The sequence below is a fragment of the Lathamus discolor genome, chromosome 5 (genome assembly GCF_037157495.1).
Source record: "Lathamus discolor isolate bLatDis1 chromosome 5, bLatDis1.hap1, whole genome shotgun sequence".
Taxonomy (NCBI): domain Eukaryota; kingdom Metazoa; phylum Chordata; class Aves; order Psittaciformes; family Psittacidae; genus Lathamus; species Lathamus discolor.
Window position 1 is genome coordinate 121,890,341 of NC_088888.1, and position 25,471 is coordinate 121,915,811.

Here is a 25,471-nt window from a genome sequence, read left to right on the forward strand (position 1 = left end):
ACTTGCTTGTGCAAGTTATGAAACGAACCCTTGTAGGATCTGGTTCAGCACTTGCTGTGCTTGCAACTCCATGGTGACATTGAACTCGCTAAGGGACAGAATAAACCTTTGCCTTCATGGCAGATGATTTGCAAGCGGAGGTGCCATTTGGGGGGACCTGTGGGTCCCCTGATCCACTTTGTCAGGATGGTTTGCTGCTGGCTAAATACCATTAATTTGAAAGGGAGAGGAAAGCAGGCCAAAGGGGAAGGCTGGGAAAGAGGAGAGTGAAGAGGATCCATTTGGGGAAGGAAAAGGTGGAATAAGGCTTTTAAGGAGAGTCCCTCTTCGTGCGTGTTCCCAAGCCCATCGCTTGGCTGAGAGCTGGAGGGTTTTGGTTTCACTGGCACCCTGCCCAAGGCACTGGTGGGAGCCGGGGTGCTGTGGGATGGAGAAGGGACCTGGCAGTTGAGAAGGGCCAAGGACGGGCTGTCAGGGACCACCACACCTCTGCAAGGCCATGATTTGAATGTATGTGCTTTACAGAGCTGGGCACGTCGAATAGAGATGCTAATGGGCAAAATGCAGCCAAATAAAGCAAAGGCGTAGGTGATGAGGAGACTTGATGGCCCAGCGGTGCCAGGGCAGCCTCGTGCCTGCTGGTGAGCCATGGTGGGAAGGTGCCGGCCCCTGATTTCTCACTAGGAGAAGGCTCACAGCCCTCTCAAAATGCCAGTGTTGCTTCAGTCTCTCCAGGCAAGCCACATGCGGCAGAGCTGCCACATCCTCCAGAGAGGTCCCGCAGCGCTGATCAGGTCTCCAAACAGTAGTGGCTCTTCCCAGGAAAGCAGCATCCTGGCATTGCATCTGAGAGTCTCTGTATGCAGGGATATGTTTGTGCATTGCAGAGCAGTGTCCACAACACACACTCTGGCTTCAAGGCTGAGCAATGCCGGCGCTGGGATGCAAACCAGATACAAATCCCATGCGTGGCCTCTGCCAGGGCTCTGGGGTCTTGTGTCACATCACACCCCACACCAGCAGGGATGGCCTGAGATGTCATTAGAGCATCTCCTGTCTTCCATTGCAAGAAGGTTTTTGAAGTGCACTCTGCCCTTGCTTAAAGCACTGCCGGCCAGGAATAACACAGTAGGAAAGGGAACAATTCCTCACATAGGTGTATGAGGGTGAGTAAGGTAATTTGAAAGCTCGTTGCAGCTGTATAATAACAACATTGCATTTAAAAAGTGAATTCTTGACTTGATTGTCCCCAGCAGCCACTGGATGAATGTGTAATTACGGGCTATTGGAGCATTTGGACTATTATGGACTATGGTTTGCTGGGTAGTCAGGTTAGGCTTGAAAGGGAAGGGCTTGGATGCTTTATTTGGGGCAGGGCTTAGATGAGGTTTGGTCCTTGGTGGGTTGCAGGGGACAGCCAGGTAGGTCCAGAGGAGGTGATTTAGGAGGTCTCATCCCAGCAATGTCACTCCTGTTGGAGTCTGTTCATTTACATGCATCATTGCATGTCTGGGATGTTGGCTGCTTTGGTAATGATATTTTTAGAGGAACGAGATGGTATCAGTGAGGAGTTCCTCCTATGGGGCTGACAACAACATGTATTTCACCCTTTAGGTCCCGCTGCCAGTGTTGGAAGTTATTGAGCTACCACCCATGTGATGCTACAGTCTGCATCGCCCCTATTTCCCATCCCTGGGCATTAGGGTATGGCGTACGTGTGTGTGATCAGGTCTTCTTTGCTTGAAGGGTGTCTTTCCTTCCAAGCTGAATTCCAATCACAGCGTTGTTTTCCGACTGTAGTTTTCTTCTGTTCCTCACTAATCAAGACACGACAGATTTCCACCCCCCTCAAGTTTTAAAAAAGCACAGAATCAGTCGCAGCCTCATCCCTCACTTGCCAAGTTGGAGCTTGAAGCAAGTTTTCTTGGTGGCCAAATCATAATCGCCTTCCAAAACGGTGACAGACGTTGAGGTCGGGCTCGTACTCCCGGCAGTGCTGGGGTGCTCCAGCAGGACCCCAGCATCCTGCACCTCCGTGCCGAGGCTCCAGCAAGCCATCCAGTTTGTTGCTTTTGGTAATGAGAGGTTCTTTTGGTGGGGGGAACTGGGTGAGATGGGGTTGGTTCTGCATGAGTAAATACACAAAATATGGTGAGGTTACCACCAAACTGGTCATGGATGAAGTTGGCACTTGCAAGGGCCAGATGTGCCCCACGGGAGCCCGGCTGTTGGGCTGCGGATGGAGCCTTTCCTGCTCCTGACTGCGTCCCACACCAAGGGATGCTGCACGTTGCTCTTCTGCAGGAAGGAACTGGCCTCCCTGTTTCCATCCTTTCCTACTCGCTCCTTCCTCAGTCCCAAAATCCTGCTGTTGTGTGGAATCATAGACTTGTTTGGGTTGGAAGGGACCTTAATGCTCATCCAGTTCCAACCCCCTGCCATGAGCAGGGACACCTTCCACTAGATTGGGTTGTTCAAATCAATGAAAGATTTGAACAACCTTTGTGAGAGAAAAAGGTGAATTCCTGGAGTTCCTAATTCCAGTCTAAATCTTTGAATGGCAAGGCAGTGCCAGCTCTGCCGTTGTTTTTATTATTGCTGTTGCTTGGGTTTCTTCTTGAAGTTTGGTTCATGGTGTGGCATTTTGGCCTGGTTCTTCTTTAAATGAGGGGCTTTTAAAGGGAGGTGTAATGAAAAACAGCATTATTGATACTTGGTTTAGGAAATATTATGCCAGTTTTATTAAAATTATTTCAGGGAGTTTGAATTTGCTGGAAGAATGATTGTTTTCAGGGATATCAATAAGTCGTATTGGTAAAAGTAGATAAGGAAAGGCTGGTAAAGGTGGTGAACGGGGTGCTGAGGGTCCCACAAGGCAAAACATCTTTTAGGGTTTAGACATTCTCACACCTAAGCCAGTCCCAGGACCCACCATTAGGCCTGTTCATAAACAGCAAGGACTTCATTTGCAGCATTTCAGTTTTCAGATGCGCAACAGCAATGGTGCTTGTCACTTCACAAGCAACGCTGTGTCACTTCCTACAGAGTTTTGGGGACATGTCCTTTTTCAGTGTTTCTGAATCCGATTCATCTAATGATAAAGAGAAAAGATTAGAGAGGAAGTGCCCTGTTGTACAGAAATGCAGCTACTGCTGTTATTTATTAGTGTTGTAATAATTATGACAACAGCAGCGACAGCGCTGATGCTAACAGTGCTAACAGCTACTTACAAACGGTTAATGATGGACCAGGTTAACAACGTGCCTTTTGCAATCTGGAGAATCAGGAGGAAGAATTAGTGCAAGAAGGAGAAAATATGTGTGGACAGTTACAGTTTCCTGTCTAAACTGATGCTGCCGACTACCAGGAAAAGGTGAGTCACGACAAAGCAGCTATTTCTTACCAAGGGAGAAGTGGGCTGCTGCAGGCGTGGAGTGGACCCACTTATCTCCTGGCCTTGTGATGCTTCCTGTGTCCCAACTGTTTCAGTTCTCTAGTTTTCAGTTGAGAGGAATTTCAAACAGTGCAGATTTCCAAAAGAGAGAGGAAGGGAAAAAAGAGAGATATTTGACAAGCCAGATGGAGAAGAACTGAATCAAGTACAAGTGGTAACAATTAACTCTTGTTTTTTTTCTTGCCCCCCCCCCCATTAGATACCATATCAACTCCAAATTTATCAGTCCAAAAATCAAGCAGTTGATATTAAAGCTGAATAAAGAAGTTCCTGCGTTTGGCTCAGGGTGTTCTTCTGATAGTTGTTTGGTGGTGAGCAGAAGAGAGGGGGGATGCTTACTGCAGGTTGCTGTTTGAGTCGCTCTTAGCTTCTGTTCTTTGCTGTTTGATAGCAGAAGGTGTGAATGTTCCCTGTAGGTGCAGGTAGCCCAGTAAAGACACCTTGGCTTTGCTTACACATTTGGGTTTTTTGGGAAGGTGGAGAGAACAGGAGCTAAACCACCAAGGCTGGTGGTGCTGGCTTGTGGAGAGATGCTGCTGAGAGCAAGGGCTGGACCACCAGGGCAACGAGGGCCACATCCTGGTCTGCTTGGGGATTTCTCTGGCACAGGGATTTCTCCGAGGGAGTAAATCTGCAGCTGTGAATAAAATCTTTGGAAATCCCATTGGCACGGAGGCAGCCAGTGTTTACGCCGCCGTTTTGTTTGGGAAAACACTGGGAAAACTGGGGTGTCTCTAATAGCGTGTGTTTGTATGCAGCCCGTACGATGCCCTGTGGTACAATACTCATTACATTAACATCTTGCTCCATAAGCTGATGGTCCTTCCCGAACAACATCTTGCTGCCTGTTTTGGACAGGGGCACTGAGAGGATGCTGCATGTGGTGTTTCAAGCATTGTTCTTCTGTCAAGCGCTGGTGTGTCCGGCGAGCAGCTTTCCTGTATCCAGCCCTGACTTTTGAGAAACGAAGGAAGCTCTTCCAAAGCACATTGGCACCCGCATGCAGATTATTCCATTACTCACTTGGCAGTGCCTGAACTTGCATGCCTAGCTCCAGAAATCCTTTTGTGATTCTTTCACTTTCCCCCTCCCAGCAGTGGCATCTAGCTGACAGCTTCTCCTCCCAGCTGGTCTCCTCCCCAGCATCTTGTCTGGCTTTGCTGCTGGTGGCTGTGGACACGGCTGTGGGTCTTGCTCAGAGCCAGCTATATTGTGCCTGGAGATGTTGGCTTGCATCGACTCGGACTTTTAGCGTGCTGGGTGTATCTGTGAGCACGGTAAAGAAGAGCCAGGGTTTATTTAAATATCAGAAAAGCCCCTTAATGCTGAGAGCAGCCATCTCTTTGTATTTTACTGACTAATTGTGCCAACTGCCCTTAAAGGGACTCAAATGCCAATACCCGTCCCACTCATTTGTTAACATTTTTCAGATCAGAAGCTAAATCTGTCACTTGTGTGTCACTGGTTAAATCACTTCTTTCTGGGGCATGAGAGCTGTTCTGCTGCTTTTATTTTTTAGGCAGGAGCCAATGACTTCAGAGACACCAAACATTTGTGTTGTGGTGAAATGCTGTGCCCTGTCATTAGTCCTTTGCTGGCTGGGATGTAGGAAAGGAATAAATACGTCATGGTGGGTGAGGCTTCACTGCATGAGACTGGTCAGGTTTCATCTTGGCCCCGTGTTTGTATTTGGTACATGGTATCCCCATGTAATTCTCCTATAGGGGTAATTTCCCAAATATGAAGCAAATGAGCAGTAAAATTGACTGGGAGGAAAAATGTAGGCGCAAAAATGTGAATGGTAATTGGAAGCTATTTGTAAAGAGATGATGAGCTGTCCAGGAAGGAGAGGGCAACTCTGGCCCAAATCCAAAACCTACTTCACCCGCTCCACTGGTGAGATGAGAACAGCAATTAGATACTAAAAAAATCAATAGATGACAATTAAAAAATGGAAAAGAGATAGCAATCAATGGCAGTGAGAAATCATCGTGGGTAGAGAACTGGCCAGGAGAGGCCAAGGAAAACTCGTGCCCAGCACTGATGGGGAGAAGAGGAGAGCTTCTCAGGGTCCTGGAGGAAAGAGAAACACTTGAAGTGACACGTGGAAGAAGCAATAAGGTAGAAGTTTGCAATGAATATTTCTGCTGTAGACTTGGAAAGCAGCAGTGTTATGTTTTTGTATCATAGATGGCTGATGAAGCTTTTTCTAGCTTATGATGATCTTAAAGTTCTTTCCCGACCTAGCTGATTCTGTGATTAGTTGCCAAGGATGATGTTATACAAGGTGCAATGGAAATAAATATTTTTAAATGGAAAAGCCCTGACAACTTGCACCCAAAAATCCCTAAAGAATTGGTATGTGAATGCTGGTTTTTAGTAAAGCTTATGGACTGGGAAAATGCTGTCAAGAGCTCATCGGGGTAAGCGGGGGAGAGTTGGCAACACTTTGCTTATCTCTACTGGGAAGAGTAATTGAAGAGCCTATATAAGGTGGAATTGATAAAGAATTAAAGGATAGAAATATAATTCATGCCACTCAACTTAGATTTATGGAATATAGATCTTGTCAAATAAACCTGATTTCATTCTTCCAGATGACAACTTTGGTTGATAAATGTAGATGAAATAGACTGTGCAAGGCGTTGGACGCGGCGCTGTGTGACATTGTGTGTAGGAAGACCGAGCACTGGGCGGTATCGCTAGGATGGGTGATTCAGAGATGGTTAAGAGCATGGCTGGGTACAGCCTGCTCTGGTCCTTGGACAGAAGAATGGAACTGGGGCCGTGCTTACAGAGCTGAGGTGCGGTACCCCAAAAGGCAGCAGCTCTGATGGAGGTGATGGAGGCTTCAAGGAAAACCAACCCCTTCAAAGCATGATGCTGGGGTGAGAAAGGCTTGAGTAGTGGAGGAGGATGGAGGGGTGGCTTTGGGTTGTAAAAATGACTATATTTAGAAGTGTGCCTTGATTTCTTGGTGTGCAGAGGGAAGGCTACATTGTGTACCAGAGGGCTTTTCAGTGTATCAACCCCCAAAAAGCCCCTCAATAGAAAAGGAGAATGGGTACAGGTTGGAGCCAGAGGAATTCAGGTGGTCTGCAGTACCTGTCTTGTGTGTGGTTAGCTGTGAGGGTGGACTGTAGTGCAAGCAGTGGGTCCTGTCCTTGTCTTCTGAGCTGGTTTGAATGGTTTTCAATGGAATTTAATGCATTGCCCTAAAGACAATTTGCAGGCTGGAGGAGGTCATGCTTTACCCAAAGATACCTTGTTGGCCATGGCTTAGGACAACTGAGAAACTTGTATTGCAGGAAAGGTTAGAGAATGAGAGCTGGTGATCCCTTTTGACCTTAAATTCCTTGATGCAAAGCAGTTGAGGATGTGAGCTCCAGCCCCACTGCTGGTGGCCAGGGAGGGCTGGTTCAGCATTCCTGCTGTCCTCTTGGAAATCAGCTGAACGTCCCAATGGCATCACAGTGCTGCTTTGGATAACACATCCCATCACATTGCCCCAGTGGACAATGAGGTACAAAGCCCCATGGGACCGTCTCCAGCTCTGTCCTTGGCCAGCACCAGCTACTGCATCTCCCTGTTGTGCTTCTGGTCTTGCACAGATGCTTTAGCTAGGAAATATATGTGGATGTAAAGACCCATAGCTTGGAGACATCAGTGCATCCGCAGCCTTCGGGTCCTAAGATCCTGCCTGGCTTTTGGGGGCATGCAAACGCAGCACCATAACCCATATTGGTGGGATGGGAGGAAGGAAAAGGTGAGTTCCCCTCCAAAACCAGGGGTTGCTGCAGCGGTCTACGGACCTGTCTCATTGCTGGCGGGCAATGCATGGATTAGTGCCATAATTCTTGCAGTTTGGCAAGGCTGCATCAGACTGGAACGTATCTCTAGGTGGTGATATGGTCAGTCAATAGCCTTCATAATTAATCAAGCACTAATAGACAAATTAGAAATCGTGTCTCTTCAAAGCAGGAGGTGGAGGCAAATGGCTGCTGGATTTTAACTGTTTCGCTGCTCTGATTTTATTGCCTGGTTTCACGTTGCTCCCTTGGAGATGTTGGGTTGTTTATAGGGGAAGTTTTGTACATAAACATGATTTCGAATTTAAATTATTCTCTTGATTACCAAACGCGGATGGTGAATTGAAAACTTGTTTTTGAGGCAAGCACATGAAGAATAATATTACATTTTACACTCCACTAAATCAATGTAGCCCTAATTTTGCCATGCAGGAAATCAATTCCAGTCTTTGTAACAGTCGAAGATGTTATGAACAAAGTAATTTCGCAAATTATGGCGAGTAACACATTTATTGATGACTGTAGTTTAGGAATTTAGAATTTGTGAGTGCTGTAATATAATAAGGCCGTACTGGCAGGAGCTGAGTGAAATACAGATTATACGGTGAAACTGTAATGCATCATTTGCTATTAGTGGACTGGTAATAATTACCAGTTTCAAAGCAGCTTTTTCCATGTAATCTTTAGTCTCAGTCGTAACAGCCCTTCTCATTGACATTATGATTACACGAGCTGCCCTTATGATCTAGAATATCTAGTTGATGGGAATACTAAAATGTGGTAGCGAACGCTTGATGTTGTATCCTCATTAGAAGATAAAATGCTATTTTCTCTGACCTGATCTATAAGGTAGAGAGGCGAGGCAGCGTTACATTGTTAGCTCCCACCGTGGTGTTAAAAACTTCCACTTCATTATGGTGAAGCAAGATGAAATTTCCCCATTGAAGATTTTTCTTCCCCCGAGCTCACAAATGAGCATAGGAATGTGAAAGTCCAATTGAATTTCCCTCTCATTTCAGCAGATTTAAGTATTTATCGGCACTCACACGCCTGGCACATCCTAAACACCGCAGTGCATTTTATTCCGACGCTGCTTTCAGGATGGAACGTTAAATATTATTCCAAGGGCTTTTCAAGTGATTAAAGTGTTAAATGCCTGCTGTAGATGATTGAGTCTCTTTTTACTCGCCTGATTCAGCTTCTCAGGCCAGACGTAGAGTAACCACAGGGCTGGGAAGCAGGGAGGAGAGCTGCGACGGGGCCTCTTGTATCCCCACATCATTGCTCAGCTCGCTAGAGAATGAAAATGCCCATAGGAAGCTTTTCTTCCTCTCCTCCCAAGTGAGATGGGAAACAAGATGAGCGCAGATAAAGCGATCGCTTTCTTTCCAGATCTTCCACATTTGGCTTTTTCTTTTCCTTTCCTTCATATTAGGCAAATAGGGGAAACCTAACCGTTGCAGCTCTTAGTGCCAGCACACAAACAGCTTTACCCAGGAGTGGTGCCTACAGAGCCAGATGCGCGTAATGTAACTGTGTTGGGTCAGGGCAGGAGTACGTGGTGCAGGCAGTTATCACCCCAAGTACTGATGCTCTTTGAGGACTTCTGGTTTATTCCTCAACAAACCTCAAGATCACGTTTATTTTCCCAAATATCACTGAAGAGCAGCTCTACATGAACTGCTGGACAGGGCTGGGAATGAATTTCTATCCTCATAGCTCCAGTTTACCAGCATTTAGCAGAACATCCATAGGGGGGTGGAAGTGAATTATTTACCGAATCACAGTCATCGATAAAAGCGCTCTCACCTTTGCCATATCTCACACGACCCCTTCCTTGTGGGCAGCCCTCAAAAACTTACTCACCCCGCTTGTTTTGCCATATATTAGAAGGGGCTGCTTTCTGCTGTCATTATTAGCCGGCTTTTTGTTTAGTTATTTATTAGTTGGTTGCTCTTTTATAATGTCCGTGTTATCTCCAAAAATAAATTATCATGAAATAGAGTTAGCTTGCTACTTGCCAAAGTGGCATTTACCATCCTCAGCTTCTTTTCAGTGCGAGAGAAATAATGTGGCTCCAGCAGGGCGCTCGGCCAGGCCTCCTGGCCACCCTCCAGCTCTTTCCCTGGCGGAGCTGCTGCTCTCTGTGCCTTCCCCTTTCCCCATCCCATGCTATGTTTTTATTTAACTTTTCCCCCTTTTTTCTCTTTATTTGCCCCAGAGTTGAATCTCTGCTAAAGAGCAGGAGATACTGTCCAGTTTTGTACTTATCGTTAGTCTCATGAGCAGGAGGCTGATGCGGTGATGCCCAGCTTGCCAGCAGTTGGGATGCTTTGCGTTGCTGCTTTGAACTGATGTGCGTGGTTTTCTGGAGTGCTTTTTAGAAGATTTATATTTATTTATCTATCTTATTTATTTCAGTTTAAATATTAGCAGCCTCTGGCATCCATTGACTTTACCATCTCTTACTATTTATATCTTGTTTTGCTGGAGTTGCCCTCTGGGGTTCAGTTCTGAACCCAGGGCTGGGGACAGTGGGAACGGGTGGGGTGGGTTTTGTACCTCCCCATCACACCCCTCATGTCCCCCTGTCCCCTTCCTGTGCCCAAGCTGGGATGTCCCTTCCCCAGCTCCCAGCTGAGCATCCCAAAGGAGAGCAGCTTAGGCAGGGAGAGAGCTCTCGTCTGCCGGTGCATGGCCGAAGATTGACGCTGCTTGTTGTGTTATTTTGCAGGTAAAGACGAGCCCAGCAGCTACACGTGTACGACTTGTAAACAGCCTTTCAACAGCGCCTGGTTCCTCTTGCAGCACGCACAGAACACGCACGGCTTACGGATCTACCTAGAAAGCGAGCACGGCAGCCCCCTGACGCCACGGGTTGGTATCCCAACAGGACTAGGTGCAGAGTGCCCTTCCCAGCCACCTCTCCACGGGATTCACATTGCAGACAATAACCCTTTTAACCTGCTCAGAATACCCGGCTCGGTCTCGAGGGAGGCGTCGGGGCTGGGAGAAGGGCGCTTCCCACCCACACCGCCCCTCTTTAGCCCTCCCCCGAGGCACCATTTGGATCCGCATCGCATTGAGCGCCTGGGTGCGGAAGAAATGGCTCTGGCCACCCATCACCCTAGTGCCTTTGACAGGGTGCTGCGACTGAACCCCATGGCGATGGAGCCCCCCGCTATGGATTTCTCCCGGAGGCTGCGGGAGCTGGCCGGCAACACCTCCAGCCCACCCTTGTCCCCGAGCCGGCCCAGCCCTATGCAAAGGTTGCTGCAGCCCTTCCAGCCCGGCAGCAAGCCCCCGTTCCTGGCTACGCCGCCCCTTCCTCCTCTGCAGTCTGCTCCTCCTCCTTCCCAGCCGCCCATGAAGTCCAAGTCCTGCGAGTTCTGCGGGAAGACCTTCAAGTTTCAGAGCAACCTGGTGGTCCACCGCCGGAGCCACACCGGGGAGAAGCCCTACAAGTGCAACCTCTGCGACCATGCCTGCACGCAGGCCAGCAAGCTGAAGCGCCACATGAAGACCCACATGCACAAGTCATCCCCTATGACGGTGAAGTCGGACGATGGGCTCTCCACCGCCAGCTCCCCTGAGCCAGGCACCAGCGACCTGGTGGGCAGCGCCAGCAGCGCCCTCAAGTCCGTGGTGGCCAAGTTCAAGAGCGAGAACGACCCCAACATGATCCCTGAGAACGGGGATGAGGAAGAGGAGGAAGAGGAGGAGGAGGAGGAGGAGGAGGAGGAGGAAGAGGAGGAGGACTTGAACGAGAGCGACCGGCCGGACTACGGCTTTGGGATGAGCTTGGAGGCAGCCCGCCACCACGAGAACAACTCTCGGGCCGGCGAGGAGGGTCGGTCGATGCCGGACGTCATGCAGGGCATGGTCTTGAGCTCCATGCAGCACTTCAGCGAGGCCTTCCACCAGGTCCTGGGGGAGAAACACAAGCGGGGCCACCTCCCCGAGCCCGAGGTGCACAGGGACACTTGCGACGAAGACTCGGTGGCCGGCGAGTCCGACCGCATCGACGAAGGGGCAGTGAACGGCCGGGGCTGCTCCCCGGGGGAATCCGCCTCGGGAGGCTTGTCCAAAAAGCTGCTGCTGGGTAGCCCCAGCTCCTTGAGCCCCTTCTCCAAACGCATCAAGCTGGAGAAGGAGTTCGACCTGCCCGCCGCCGCCATGCCCAACACCGAGAACGTTTATTCCCAATGGCTGGCAGGCTACGCTGCATCCCGGCAGCTGAAAGACCCCTTCCTCAGCTTCGGCGACTCCCGACAATCGCCCTTCGCCTCCTCCTCCGAGCATTCCTCGGAGAACGGCAGCCTGCGCTTCTCCACGCCGCCGGGCGAGCTGGACGGAGGGATCTCAGGCCGCAGCGGCACGGGAAGCGGAGGGAGCACCCCCCATATTAGTGGCCCGGGCCCTGGGAGGCCCAGCTCAAAAGAGGGCAGACGCAGCGACACTTGTGAGTACTGTGGGAAGGTCTTCAAGAACTGTAGTAATCTCACCGTCCACAGACGGAGCCACACGGGCGAGAGGCCGTATAAGTGTGAGCTTTGCAACTACGCCTGCGCCCAGAGTAGCAAGCTCACCCGGCACATGAAAACACACGGGCAGGTGGGAAAGGACGTTTACAAATGCGAGATTTGTAAGATGCCTTTTAGCGTGTACAGTACCCTGGAGAAACACATGAAAAAATGGCACAGTGATCGAGTCTTGAATAACGAGATAAAAACTGAATAGAGGTATATTCGTTACCCACCCCCCCCACCCTCCCCTCCCATTCACCCCCATCCCTTCCCCGCATCCCCGTAGAGGTTTTTCTAGTCCCTTGTGATGGAAATCATGGAAAGCTAAGGATATTTGGAAAGTGCTTGTCACCAGCACACCCTGTTTATTTTCTTTTTGTTCTCACCGTTTGAATGCATGATCTGTATCGGGGCAATACTATTGCATTTGACGCAAACTTTGAGCCTTTCTCTTGTGCAATAATTTACATGTTGTGTATGTTGGGGTTGTTTTTATTTTCTTATTTTTGGTTTGGTTTGTTTTGGGTTTTTTGTTTTTGGTTTGTTTCTTCTTTTCTTCTTCTTTTCATTTTTTTTTTTTTGGATTAGACAGCATGTATGGTATGTTATGGCTGTTTTTAAATTGTCCCTGATTAGTTGCTGAGCAAACACGTCGCTGTTTCCAGTTCCGTTCGGGAAAAGAAAGAAAGAAAGAGGAAAAAAAAAAAAAAGAGGAAAAAAAGGAAAAAAAAGCAAAACAAAACCAAACCCAAGAGCAAACAAAACCGACCATGCTGCATACATCCTGTAATACATATCATGTACAGTTTTGTTTTGTGACGTGCGAAGGAAAACACGCTTTGGGTAACCCTCTACGGACAGGAGCGATAGCACCGAAGAAGCGTTGCGTTAGCTAGATTTGCTGTCTTAAAAAAGGAATAAGCCCACCGATTGGAGTGTACCCATTAGACAAAAGGAAAAAGGCCTTGAATTGGAAAGTAACCGACTGCCACCAGTCAGAAAGAGGTAGATTTCTGTTAGCGTTTGGTTTTAAAACACACATAATACACACACACACACACACACACACATGCAAATAATGTGAGTGCCTTGGATCTGTCGCGGCCGATGCCGATGGCTCCTCTCTGCTCGTCCTCCACGCGTAGCTCGTCTCCCACCGAGCGTGCGAGCCCCGTCTCGTGGCTCTTACAACGCCGGCTACCTAAGAACGAAGAGGAAAGAGAAAACTTTAAGGAAGAGAAAGAAATGACCCGCTCAGTCCTAGTTAATCATCATTCTCCCCCTGCCTTTTATTATTATTATAGTAATTATTATTTTTTAAAGCAGAACTGATCGTACCAGTCTAAAATCCCTCTTCGCTCCTGGAGAGAGCTTAAAACAAGATATAGGACCTTTCCTCCTCCCCCCAACCCCAAACTTTTATCTTCCCCTCCCCATCGATGATTAAATAGAATGTGAAACGCGCAGAGGCCCTTCAATGCCATTAAATACACAAGCAAGGAAATCCGTTTGATGAAGATATTTACTTTTAATAATATCTTTTATTGATTCTGGCACCAAAAGCAAATAAATCCGGAGCCACTTGGTTGTCAAAGCTGACAATCAAATTATAAACTTTTAAGACCTCGTGTGTACCGTATAAAGAATAAAAATAAGACTGGCAATAATATTTTACCGAGTGTAATGGATAAAGGAGCAAAAAAAGTAAAATAAAATATTGTGATTTATTAGCACAATGTGGTACTGTTTGCCATTTAAAACTAGAACAGGTTATAAGCTAATACCGACACAGTGATGATTAACTATGAACTCTTTAAGACTTGCCTTTAATGCGATGCTCGGAAGAAGTAATGGAGAATTTAAAACAAAGAGGAATAATAAGCAAAAGAGTAGCAGTATCTGTCTGTGCTCCCTAAAAGTTGTCCTTCCTTTTTCTTTCTCCCCTCCCTCCCATATTCTGTGTGCTATTTGTGTTGATGTGGAAAAGGATTCCTTGGTTTTATTCTTAAGCTAGCGCCCGCCCCTGTTGGTGTTCAAATAGCACTTGACTCTGCCTGTGATGTCTGTATCTTTTCTTTAATCGAAGGTACAGAGGTTGAGTATAAAATTAAGACTGCTCAGATAGGACAATTAAGTGCACTGTACAATTTTCCCAGTTTACAGGTCTATACTTTAAGGGAAAAGTTGCAAGAATGCTGAAAAAAAAAGACCCCACAAAAAAAAAACAATAGAAAAATCGAACATGATCTCATTGATGAGCATAAAAGAAAGGAAAACCCATAAAAAACACAAAACTTTGCCAGCCGTTTACTTGACTAATGAGCTTATCTTCTCGGACGCGACATTACAGCGCTGTGAATGGAAACAGACTCTACACTCCCATAAAATGAATGATTGCTTTGGCTCTTACAGTGCAAGGATTTTTTTTGTTTGTTTTTTTTTTTTTTTGTACAAAAAAAAAAAAAAAGAAACAAAAAGGAAAAAAAACCCCACAAAAAACTTTTTTAAAATATAAATGTTAAGAAAATTTTTTTAAGGAGAAAAAGAAAAAAAAAATCACAACACTTCATTATGTTTAGGGGGAAACTGTATTTTAGGGTTCATCGTCTTGGTGGTGTACAAGACTTGTTCTTCATTTTGGTAGTGGAAATTCTATGCCTTGGATATACACAGCTCTTCAGGTTGTATAAAGAAAAACATGCATTGGGGAAAGGTTTAAGATTATATAGTACTTAAATATAGGAAAATGCACACTCATGTTGATTCCTATGCTAAAAACCACATTTATGGTCTCTTTTTTCTGTATTTCTAGAATGGTATTTGAATTAAATGTTCATCTAGTGTAGGCACTATAGTATTTATATTGAAGCTTGTATTTTTAACTGTTGCTTGTTCTCTTAAAAGGTATCGATGTACCTTTTTTGGTAGTGGAAAAAAAACAAAAACCACAGGCTGCCACAGTATATTTTTTTAATTTGGCAGGATAATATAGTGCAAATTATTTGTATGTTTCAAAAAAAAAAGACAAAAAAAGACAAAAAGACAAAAAAAAAAAAAAAAGAAGAAAAGTGTGACATTGTACAGATCCGAGGCCATATGATGGCTCTTTGGGGGAATGCTGTGGAGATGTCACGCTGCTGGCCGTCACAGAGGGGTGTACATATCTTTTTTGCGTTCTTTTTTCCTGCTGCCATACTGTATGCAGTACTGCAAGCTAATAACGTTGGTTTGTTCTGTAGTGTGCTTTATGTCCCTTTCCTTCTATCACCCGACATTCCAGCATCTTAACTTCATATGCAGTAAAAAGAAAGAAAGAAAGAAAAAAAAAGCTTAAAAAAAAGGATAAAAAAAGCTTAAAAAAGAAAAAAAAAAAGAAAAGAAAAAAAAAAAGGAGAAAAAACCGTTTTGCAGTTTTTTTCATTGCCAAAAACTAAATGGTGCTTTATATTTAGATTGGAAAGAATTTCATATGCAAAGCATATTAAAGAGAAAGCCCGCTTGAGTCAATACTTTTTTGTAAATGGCAATGCAGAATATTTTGTTATTGGCCTTTTCTATTCCTGTAATGAAAGCTGTTTGTCGTAACTTGAAATTTTATCTTTTACTATGGGAGTCACTATTTATTATTGCTTACGTGCTCTGTTCAAAACAGAGGCACTTAATTTGATCTTTTATTTTTCTTTGGGGGTTATCTTTTTTTTGGTGGGGGGGGGATTTGTTTATTTTAGGGGGGGTTTTTTTGGGGTTTTTTTTTTTCTTTTTTTTTGGTTTGTTTTTTTTTTTTTTTTATTATTTGGATGACCAAAGGTCATTACAACCTGGCTTTTTATTGTATTTGTTTCTGGTCTTTGTTAAGTTCTATTGGAAAAACCACTGTCTGTGTTTTTTTGGCAGTTGTCTGCATTATCCTGTTCATACACCCATTTTGTCCCTTTATTGAAAAAATAAAAAAAAAACCTTAAAGTACACAGTTGTCAGCTTCTGGTGTCCTCATTTGACACACGCTGTAGGTGGCTCCCAGCGGCAGGCTCTAGGAGAAGGGCCCCGGGCAGGGGTGTTTTGGGGTGCGCGCTCCGAGCCCCGAGGAGCGCCCGCTGCCCAGCTTGCCCTTAGATAAACCCCCTTTATGCTGAGGAAGAGGATTTTTGGGCTATAACAAGTTAGTTTTCAGTGGGAAGCGTTTGCAGTCTGGACGTGTAGTTTGGGGGGGGGTTTTGCCTCCCTTAGTTGAGGGCTAAGTTGTGACACCCCCCCCCCCACCTGATAACTGGCAGCATCTTTGGCTTCTGCAGCAGGGATTTCCCTCCCCAGTTTGGCAGTGCTTTGGCACAAAGTAGCCATACACCCCCCCCCGGGACTCCCCCCATCCCCAAACCTAAAGGTTTTGGGGCTGTGGGGTGAAATCAGCACCGGCACACACGGGTGCATGGGCAGGAGCTGATTTCTCTCGGCGGGGGGGGGGATACACACCGCGGCTCCGGGATCGCACCCCAAAGCTCCTGACACCATTCCAGGCTGGAGCTGGGAGCTCCCCCTCCTTTCTCCCATGGGCTTTTTTCTTTTGGTGGGAATCGCAGGTTTATGAAACATTTCATGTGCATTGTCTCTAAAATCCGGGCTCCAGTGCAGGTCTCCCCATCCCTCCCTTAGGGGTCTGTGTATGTTGTCAGTTTGACAAATACTGCATGTTGCAGCATCTCTTTACTTTATTAAAGCACGTACTGCTGTGATATTGTCTCTTGCTGTTCCTAGTGTAATGGATTTAATACTTTTCTTTTTATTTTTTTTTCTTTTACCTTTTTTTTCTTGATTTCTGTAAAACCTTCCAGTTGTTCTGTCGTCTTCTCGTGATGGCATCGTTTGTTGCCTGTATTTTGCCCAGCGCCTTCTTGAAGGGGAAGTTTGTGGTTTAAAAAACACAGGAATAGATAATCTAAAGAAAAAAATATTATTCCTTTTTTAAGAGAGGCAGAAAGCTCTGATTTAATCCCATATAGGAGGAATGAAGGTTGCGTTGTCCAAATAGTGGGATGAGCATGAAGACAGGCTGGGAAAACACCGGCAGCGCCCCTGAACTGCGCTGCCCTTCACCAGGCCAGTACCAGCGGATGCTGTGCTGGACCAGTGCGGATGCAGGCACTGCCAGAGGGACCCCTAGCACAGTGTAGGGGAGGCAGATCCTCATTGTGGTGGGCTTGAGGTGAAGGGGATGGATGCAGTGACCATCCCCACGGTGCTGGTGTATGCAGGGATGCGCCAAGTGCTTTTCAGCTGCCTTAACAGCACAGCTTTTGATCCCATGCCATGAAATGTCCGTTCAGAATCCTGTCTTTCCCTCTTTCAACCCTTTTTATTGCTGGTTGGTCACTCCATGGTTGAGATGTTGTCTAGGGTACTCGTGTTGGCTGGTCTGCCCAGGGTTGAGTGTAGCTGGGCTGTCTTTTGGAGCGGGTGCTGTATCCCATCTCCATCTTACGGCGGTCGTCATTCCACTACCTTTCTCTATACTATGTTTTAGTATAAAACCCCACAACTATGTCTGACATACAAAGTCATCATATATACAGACATCTCCAGGCAGATCTGGGCTCCATGTGCTGCTATGAGGTTTAATAGGAGGAAAGCATACACCTATTCATTACTTTCTCTGTATTGTGCAGTGGTGCATTTGATTGACAGGTTTCAGCTGAATTAGACAGGTTTCAGCGAGCTAAATGAGCCCTCTGGGTGATGTGCCACCCCGCGGCCACGCATGGGGCTGGGGTGGCTTGGAGGAGCTTCAGGAGAAGCAGCTCCTGATGTGGAAGTTGTCAAAGCACTGGCTGGCCGCTGAGAGCGTAGCTTGTGAATGAGAACACGCTGTCACCTCAACACCAAAGCAGAGTTCACTACCATGATGTTTTTCTGCCGCTGGCGATGAGTTAATGGCATGATAAACCCATTGAGGTTTGTTGGGTTGGGGCGTGTATCCCTATCAGCTCCATCGTGGGCTCTTGAGCTGGTTTGGCACGACCCACTTAGAAGCTTTCCTGTTTCTGTGCACAAAGATGTCTCTAAATGAGAGTGATGCTCGGGTAGCAGTGTCTCTAGTGTTAAAACCTCCAACCCCATCCACTTTCGAGGAGGAATGCGTTGTTATGGCACAGCCCCCTTTGCTGTTAGTATTTAATCTCCTCCAAATCGAATGATTAATGTAATGACGGCGCTGAACCAGTATCCAGAATTTAGACTACAGATGTTTTGTATTTATTATGTTTCCAAGGGCTGAGATAAATACAGGAATAAGCGATACCATGTCTTTGCTTGACATTCAGGGGGCTTTGGCGTATCTGACGAGATACAGTTTCGGGGTTTATCTAAGTGCAGAGGTTGTACAAAAGAGAAAAGAGATACCAGCTGCTCTTTTAGCTCCCTCCCTCTCTTTTCCCTCTCCTATCAAGGTTGAAACCCACTTTTGGCGGATACATGGGCAAATTGTAGTATTGATCAGGAGATTGATACTGCCTGGAGGGCTCTTTGCCAGTCACTGGAGAGCTGCTGCTGGTTTCAATAGGCTACAGGGAGCCAGGCATGGGGCAGGAGACTCAGGGTCCCCCTGGGTTTCATGCCCCTTGATGGGATGTATGGTTTGCAGTGATGTTGTGCTGGTACTGCTTGTGGCCGGGGTGGCCCCAGTGCTCTTGGCTCCCTTGCAAGTCTCATCCAGCTTTTATGTCAGCATGAAACGTGTTGGGCGCAGGCATCATCATCAGCAAACCCTCCCTAGGGTGGGAATTGGGCACATGCTGTTGACTTCGGAGGAGACACTCACTCCAGTTTGCGCTCAGTGAAGACCTGGCCTAGGAGCTGCTTGTTTAGTCTTAATACAAGTCTCACTCGTAGCCCCTCAGCCACTCTAGTGCTAATGAACCAATTCCCATACAAGCTGATTCCCTGGTCAGGATGCAGAGGTGGATTTTGAGGGTGTGCTGATGATGTGCTGGCCTCGCCACCTCTGCTGCAGCCCTTAGCCTGCTGTCTGGGGTAGTGCAGTGCTTGGTGATGGGCTCCGAGCAGGGACTTGCAGAGGCTCTTATTCTCCATGCGAATAGAGCTGGGGACGTTTGCTGTCCCAGCGCCCCATTCCACGCTGCTGGAGTTGCCTGCACGCTTTGCTGGGTGCAGGTTGGGACTTTGCAGCTTGAGCTTTGCAGCTGTAGCGTGCAGTATCCAACGTGTAAAGAGTCGGGGAAGGTCCTCCATGAACCACCCGCCGCGTGGTGTATTAACAGTACCGACGGCTTTAAGAGGGTCTTTGGCACCTGGGTGGACTGTGGGTGTTGTGGGAAACCCTGGGGGTTTTGGGGAAGAATAGGAGGCAGTTTGCAGACAGGCTGGCTCAGTCCTTGCCCAAGCAGAGCTCTTGGCACAGCCCAGGTATCTCAGTAGAGCCCAGAGGTTTTTCTCCCTGAGTGATCCCTGTGGTTCCTGCATGGTGCCGAGAGATGCTGGATGCGAGAGTGTGGCCTGAGAGGAGGAAGGGCTCCATCCTGCCGTGCCCCTTTGCCACAGCGGGGTGTCCTAGTTGTTAAACAACCAAAACAGACCAAAACCAAAGACGTAAAATAAGCGAACGCCTCTCACCGAGGGCCATGTCACACCTTTCTCTCCTCTGTCCCCATGCTCTCTGTAGGTTCGGCGTACCCCCCCGGCTGGCGCAGCGCCCAGGGAGCCCCAGACATCTGGCAGTTTTCGGATGGAACTCCAAGAGCACTTAAGTTCTGAAAGGAGGTGAAGCTGGGGCGAGCGGCCGGCAGCATCTCAGCATCCGGAGGTGGCCTCTGTCCTGCTGGCTCACTGCATCCCTACGGGAGAGCCTTGGAAGTCCCCGTCCGAAGGCAGCGCTCCCCGGGCTCCTCCTGCCTGCAAGACTATCGTATTTATATTTTGTAATAGAGTACGACACTTCTTTGGGGTTGGTTTGGGGTTTTTTTGGGTTATTTCTTTGTTTCTTTTGTTATTTTCTAAAATCAAAACAAAAAAAGCAGACCCCACCCACCAAGGTCAAGGGCTTACCGATGGCTTCAACCGGCTCCTTTCCCCATGGAAAAGACTGTCTTGCTCTCGTGGACAACCTGGCCTGTTGGTTATCTCCGTGCTGTGCCGTGTCTTGGGAGGCACGTCTGATGTGATGCATTAAAAATAAAGCAAACCCCAGTGCAGGTCTGTGGGTGGGTGGGAAATTGCCATAATAAATGTTGGAGCTTTAGGTTTTGTTTGCTCTGTCTTTAATTTTTAATGCTAACAAGGGCCAGGCGGCTGGTATGACTTTGTATTGCGTTATCGGCTGCGGAAAACCAAGTGCTGAGTTTACAGAGAGAAAGCTGGGGCTGGTGTCTGGGGCTCCGGTGGGCAGACGTGTTCCACAGAGCTAGACCGGGCGTTGGGCTGTGTCACCCCAAGTCGTGGTGTACCCCCGTTGGTGTTTGGTGATGCTGAAGTTGGGGGTCTCCCAGCTCTCCTCCATCTCCCACCTCCTCTTGATGAATGCTGGCTGTCGTGTTACATTCCTGCTGTTAAACTGTGTACTTTTGGGGCTGGTGGGATCTATGACATCCCTTAGTGTCTGTGCAAGGAGTAGCGAGGCCAAACTGGTGGGGAGATGCTGTCAGTGCCAAGGGATGCAGAGCTGGGGTACCAGGGGGCAGCTACCATCAGGTTGTCATCCCCATGTCTCCCATTGAGTATTCCAGCCCTTGCACAGCTTTCCCGCTTGCCAGTGGCACTCATCCCTTGCTCGGAGCTGAGCATCCACCCAAGGAGTTTGCTGGTTTGGGGCCAAAGCGCTTTGCTGCACAGAAGATGGGTTAAGTGTGTGCTTTGTGTGCTGTCTCCGATGGGATTTATAGGCTGTAGCTACTCCTGTCTGTGCCGGCGGGTGGGAATGGACCTTATTTGGTGAAAGAAACCAGCTGGGTAGCAAGCGGAGTCACTGGTCGGGATGTGGGATGGAGCTGAGGCATGGGACAGGAGGGGCTGGCTGATTTATGTGCTTTGTGTGTTAGCTTCAATCTCACTTCTGGTTTCATTCATCTCCTTTCTTGAAAGCCAAGCAAGACGCCCAGGCAGGATGACTGTCTCCTGGTGAAGCAGCCATAGGGAATATGATGTTGCCTTTGCAATGGGTGGTGGTTGCTCTTTTGTTTTTCAAAACCCCAGGCTGTGGTTCTCGTGTTGCCTGGGCAATAGCACAAGCACAGACACTTTGGTACCTTAAACCTGGCCAGGGGCCGTCGTGGGCAGCAGAACAACCTCTACATACAGCTGTAGGGTCAAGTCATGCCTATGCGCCATCTCCCTGGGCTCCTGGCTTGTCCCAAAGGGAGCTATTGCTGCTTCTCTTAAGGCAATTTGGTCTTTGAGGTCCAAAATCTTCACACACCCTAAACTTTTTTACCATTCAGAGATGTTTTTGTAAAGGTTCTTCCTATTCCAGCCTATGCTATCACCTTTGTGTGTGCTTACAAGGGGTGTTTTGAGCCTTGTAAAGGTGAATCCTATTGCATTAAGGATCCCATTGATCGCAAACAGGCCATCAGTAAGGAGTTAGCAGCTCCCATTAGCTGCCGGCATCCCAGCTCCTGCCCCGGGGTATCTCTGCACCAGGCAGCTGCATCAGATCAGGGCTAACGGAGTTATTAATTGCAAAGGGGGTTGCTCTGCTTTCTCTACATTGCAAGTCAGGGATCACCTGGTACCTATCTACAGCAGGCCTGTAGTGCTGGTAATGAAGGGCAGCTGGGAAGCTGCTTTACAAGGGGTTTTTAGTGTGCTGGTCAGGTTTAGGGGGGTTTGCCCTTATTTTGTATGAGCATGGGCAAAGCTCAGTTCATGGATGGCTTCTGGGGTACCTGGTTGTGCTTTTGATGCTCTGCCTGGTGGAATGAGCGTGTTGTGCTCTGCTTTCTCTGGCTGTGGCCCCTGCCTTCTCCAGCAACCAGTGCAAGGAAGGTGTTTCTCCCAGGAAAAGCAGAAGATAAGGAAGCATTGACAGTTAAATGCAAGAAAAGAGGTGGTGGTGGGGGAAGTTATACTTGTCCTTTCCTGAGGTGTTGAAGGTAAAGTGAGATAGTCCTTAAAATGTATGATTTTTATTTAATACAGGTGTTAACCCCCCCAACTCTTAAGACTTTAAAATAGCTGCAGGATTTGTGTTGCCTTAAAAGTTGCAAATACATGTAGTGAGTGCTGTGAGCCCTTTGTAAGTGCTGGGGGCTCCTATTCCCTGTTACTCACAGGCTCCAGGGTCTCCAAAAGCAACAGGGCAGCCCCAGAATAAGGTTTTGATGGAGCTATGAGGGTTGCCATCGCTTTCTGCAACCTGGGATGCTGTGTGCTTTCACTGGGGGTGTCATCAGGATCCTTTGGTCTGGCTGCTGCGGTTTTGGTGCAAGAGGGGCAGTATTCCTAGGGATTTTGTCTTTTGGCGTATTCCCAATGGATCAGCCTGCAAGTTGGAGTTAAAAAGTGAACTGTTTGGTCTTTAAAAAAACCAAACCTCCTAAGGTTTGGAGTTTTTAATAAACAAAAGAAAAACTCTTTCTTTCCCAGACCAGGGGCTGAGATGAACAAGATACCTGGGAATTAGCTGGCTTAGCTTTGATTTTAGTCTTGGGTTGACAAAGCTGCTTTCAAACTTGAAGGCGATTTGACTGTGCTGCATTTTCTTTCTAAGCACACTTTCATGACCCTAAAATGCAGCAAAGGTCAAGTCTTTTGTGAAGTTTAACTTAAATTTTTGCTCTTAAAATAAGATGTATTTCAGATTCGTGATGTATTTGGGCCTTGGGCTTTTAACAAGATGAGAAAGGTCTTTCCAGAAGGGATCTGAGAACAGATCTAAAAACTTATGAATGAGATTTTAAGCAACATTCCCAACCCTCTGTGCTTCATTTCAACCCAGGCTTTGTGCTGGGTCCCAGTGGTACCCCCCACTTTGTGTTGGGTACCAGTAGCAGCATCGGGCTCAGGAGCATCACAGTGTTGGTGGGCAGCAACATGACTGAACCCTAGGGGAAGGCAGAGGGAAGCACCATCCTTCTTGGGCTTATCAGCGCTGCTGTTTACCCCGTACTTTTGGTTTGCATCTCATTTCTTCTATTGCTGAGTGTGTTTGAGCTGTCCGGATACTGGTGAAACCCAGCGGTGAGATTTACCTGTAGGTATTGGTGGTGAGGTGGAGGACCTGCTAAACATAGCTGCCTTTTCAGGGCTCTCTGCTCTGCTATTTCATGTGATCCCAATATAAATTACTGTTGAGGAGCAATCTGAACAGCCCCCCGGAATGAGAGTGGTGCCTCTGCTGCTTTTTTTAGTCTCTGCTTCCCCCCCAGTTTAACCACTTCATGTGTGATTAGGCATCATCATCCAGTCGTACGCTTCAAGTCTATGAAACCTTATTGCCCCTCCATCCCAATACCCCCTGAACCTCCTCTCCCCCTCGAAGTCACCCTCTTAACATTCATCTTCCACCGAGGTCCAAATAATTATTCCCAAGGAAAGATGGAGCTGGGGAGGGGAGGAACACACCAAAAAAAGGCTCCCAAACCCAAAATATGGCCCTTATTCCTTAATCTCACTGGATAGAGTTACACATCTGGTAGAGGCTTGTTCATTGTTGCTATTACTTTTATTGCGTCTTTAGCAGTGATGAAGTTCAGATGGCAGAACCAGTGGGCCCCAATTTAATTTCGTCTGGCCTCCCATAATGAGCACGATGTGATCCCTGGGGAATGCCGGCTCGGCTGCAGTTCCAGTGGGCAGGCGCCCATGTGCCGCGGTGATGGGCAAGAAGCGGTGCAGACAAGACAGATGGACAAGGTGGGGGGGAAAGGAGAAACCAAAGCTGGGATGGTAGCGGGCAGATGGAGGTCTCTGCTATGTGAGCGTCAAGTACTGCAGTGAGATGGATGGGTGGACACGTGGCTTTTCATGTCAAAGCCCAATAGCAAGATCACAAGGTGGGTTTCTTATTTGGTGGCTGGGGTGTGCGCGCTGTGATGCTTTCTGAGGTTGCTCTAGCCCCGATGGCTCTTCTCTGGCAATTTCCATGGCCCTCTGGGTTTCCAGTGGTGATGTATAGAAGCTCCCACCTCCTCCCCAAATGTCTGCAAATGCATGTGTCTAAGGGCTATACAGGATTCATTTACGGGCCTCCCGTTGGTGGGATATGTGCATGCAAAATGAAGGTTGTATTTGGCTTCTCATATTCAGATCTATATTCCATATTGTGTTGACCAAGCAAAACAACTCAGCCCCTGTGCTGAAGAATGTGATGGACTGATGACTTTCAGAAACATACTGTAAATCAAGGAGGCTAATAAATACTTGCTATTAATAAAACAGGGCTACTGCCTTTCAAGTTATTTTCACGTTTTACAACATCTTAATTTAAATGGCATGAAAAAGGCAATACTTTGGGGCTTTTCCTCTTTCCCCAGCATGGCTGTTGCTAAGCTTAACCGCCTCAAATGCTCAGGCAAGATGGGTTTTTCCTCAAGGAGAAGGTCTAGATGGAGCAATAAGACCCCTGCCCAACCCAATGGAGCTGATGAGGGGCTGGCCCCATAGACAGGGGCCCCTTGGTAAGAGGTGGCCTCTCTCCAGCTTGTCCCTATGGGTTGGCAGAAGATCCCCAGAGCTTGTCCAGATGAATGCATCAAAGAGCCTGCAGCCAAAAGCTGTACCACCTGCACCAGCCCATGCTAAACCTTTAATGCTTCCCAGTTGTGAGCAAAGCTGCTCCATGTGGTAAGCGCATGGGAAGAGCATCCGCAGGCTGCTTAACCCTTTCCATGGGGTTTCTCTGGGTCTGTACCCCATCCAGCACTAGAGGTTGGGTGAAGGTGCTGCTGGCCGAGGGCCTCCTGCGCAGCACACCTGCATGCAGCAGAAAGTGGGGCTGTGAATTTGCTTCTTGAGCATCTATAGCAGAGCCTGTAGCGCCTATGGGGATGCCACATTGCTCTTTAAATAGCTGTGCCCTTGCGAACCTGGGATGCTTTGGAAGTAGAGGACAGAGGCCTAAATAAACCTGTGTTCTCTTCTCTATGTGAGTGTCTGTCATTTCCATGCCCTCCTCTTACAGCCCTGCACTGGCGAGCAGAACCCGGTGGCTGTGAGGCTTCGGTCCCCTTTCCCTATGGCTGAGATTGCCCTCTGGCAGCCCTTATCCCATGGCTTATCTCCGGAAAAGCCCCTGTTGGTAGGCAGCATGGGCTCTGCCTGCACTGCTCCCCTCAAGCACCCCTAATTCCTCTATGGATAAACTTACTCTTTTATATTCTCCTTCCAACTGACCTTTTCCTTGGCGTGTTCCCCCGGGGTTCAGCTTTTCCATTTGGATGCTTTGGGGAAGCAACATCCCTTTGGGAGCTGCTTTGCACCTGGCTGCTTCTGTTGGCTTTTTGTTTTTTTTTGCTTCCTAAATTCCCCTTTCAACTGGTTTCCTCTTTATTTTCCTTTCCTCTCTCCCTGCTGAACAGATAGCACCTTCTGCAGCTGTAGTGATTAAAGGGGAGGGGAAAAAAGAGCCCAGCTTATTTAAAGTAGAGCCTGGCAATATAAAATAAGGTGTGGAGGTGACGAATGATCCCAGGGTATGTTAAAGCAGGGGCTGGCATTTTCGACATCGCTCCTACCCG

The 25,471-nt window shown here is 47.6% G+C and overlaps 1 protein-coding gene across 38 annotated transcripts in view; it reads left to right on the forward strand.

Annotated features, from left to right (window-relative positions):
• The window catches only part of BCL11A (BCL11 transcription factor A), a 148,161-nt gene extending 128,124 nt beyond the window's left edge, over positions 1-20,037 (forward strand). For 34 of the 38 annotated variants that reach the window (XM_065682423.1, XM_065682417.1, XM_065682421.1 and 31 more), the window contains one exon: positions 9,998-15,491. In XM_065682423.1, coding sequence (XP_065538495.1) covers positions 9,998-12,003 — 2,006 coding nt within the window. In that variant the 3' untranslated portion in view covers positions 12,004-15,491. Of the gene's footprint in view, positions 1-9,997; positions 15,492-19,461 lie in introns of those variants that run through there. The other 4 variants (XM_065682442.1, XM_065682438.1, XM_065682441.1 and 1 more) reach the window with 4 other exon arrangements.
• The last annotated feature ends 5,434 nt before the right edge of the window (positions 20,038-25,471 follow it).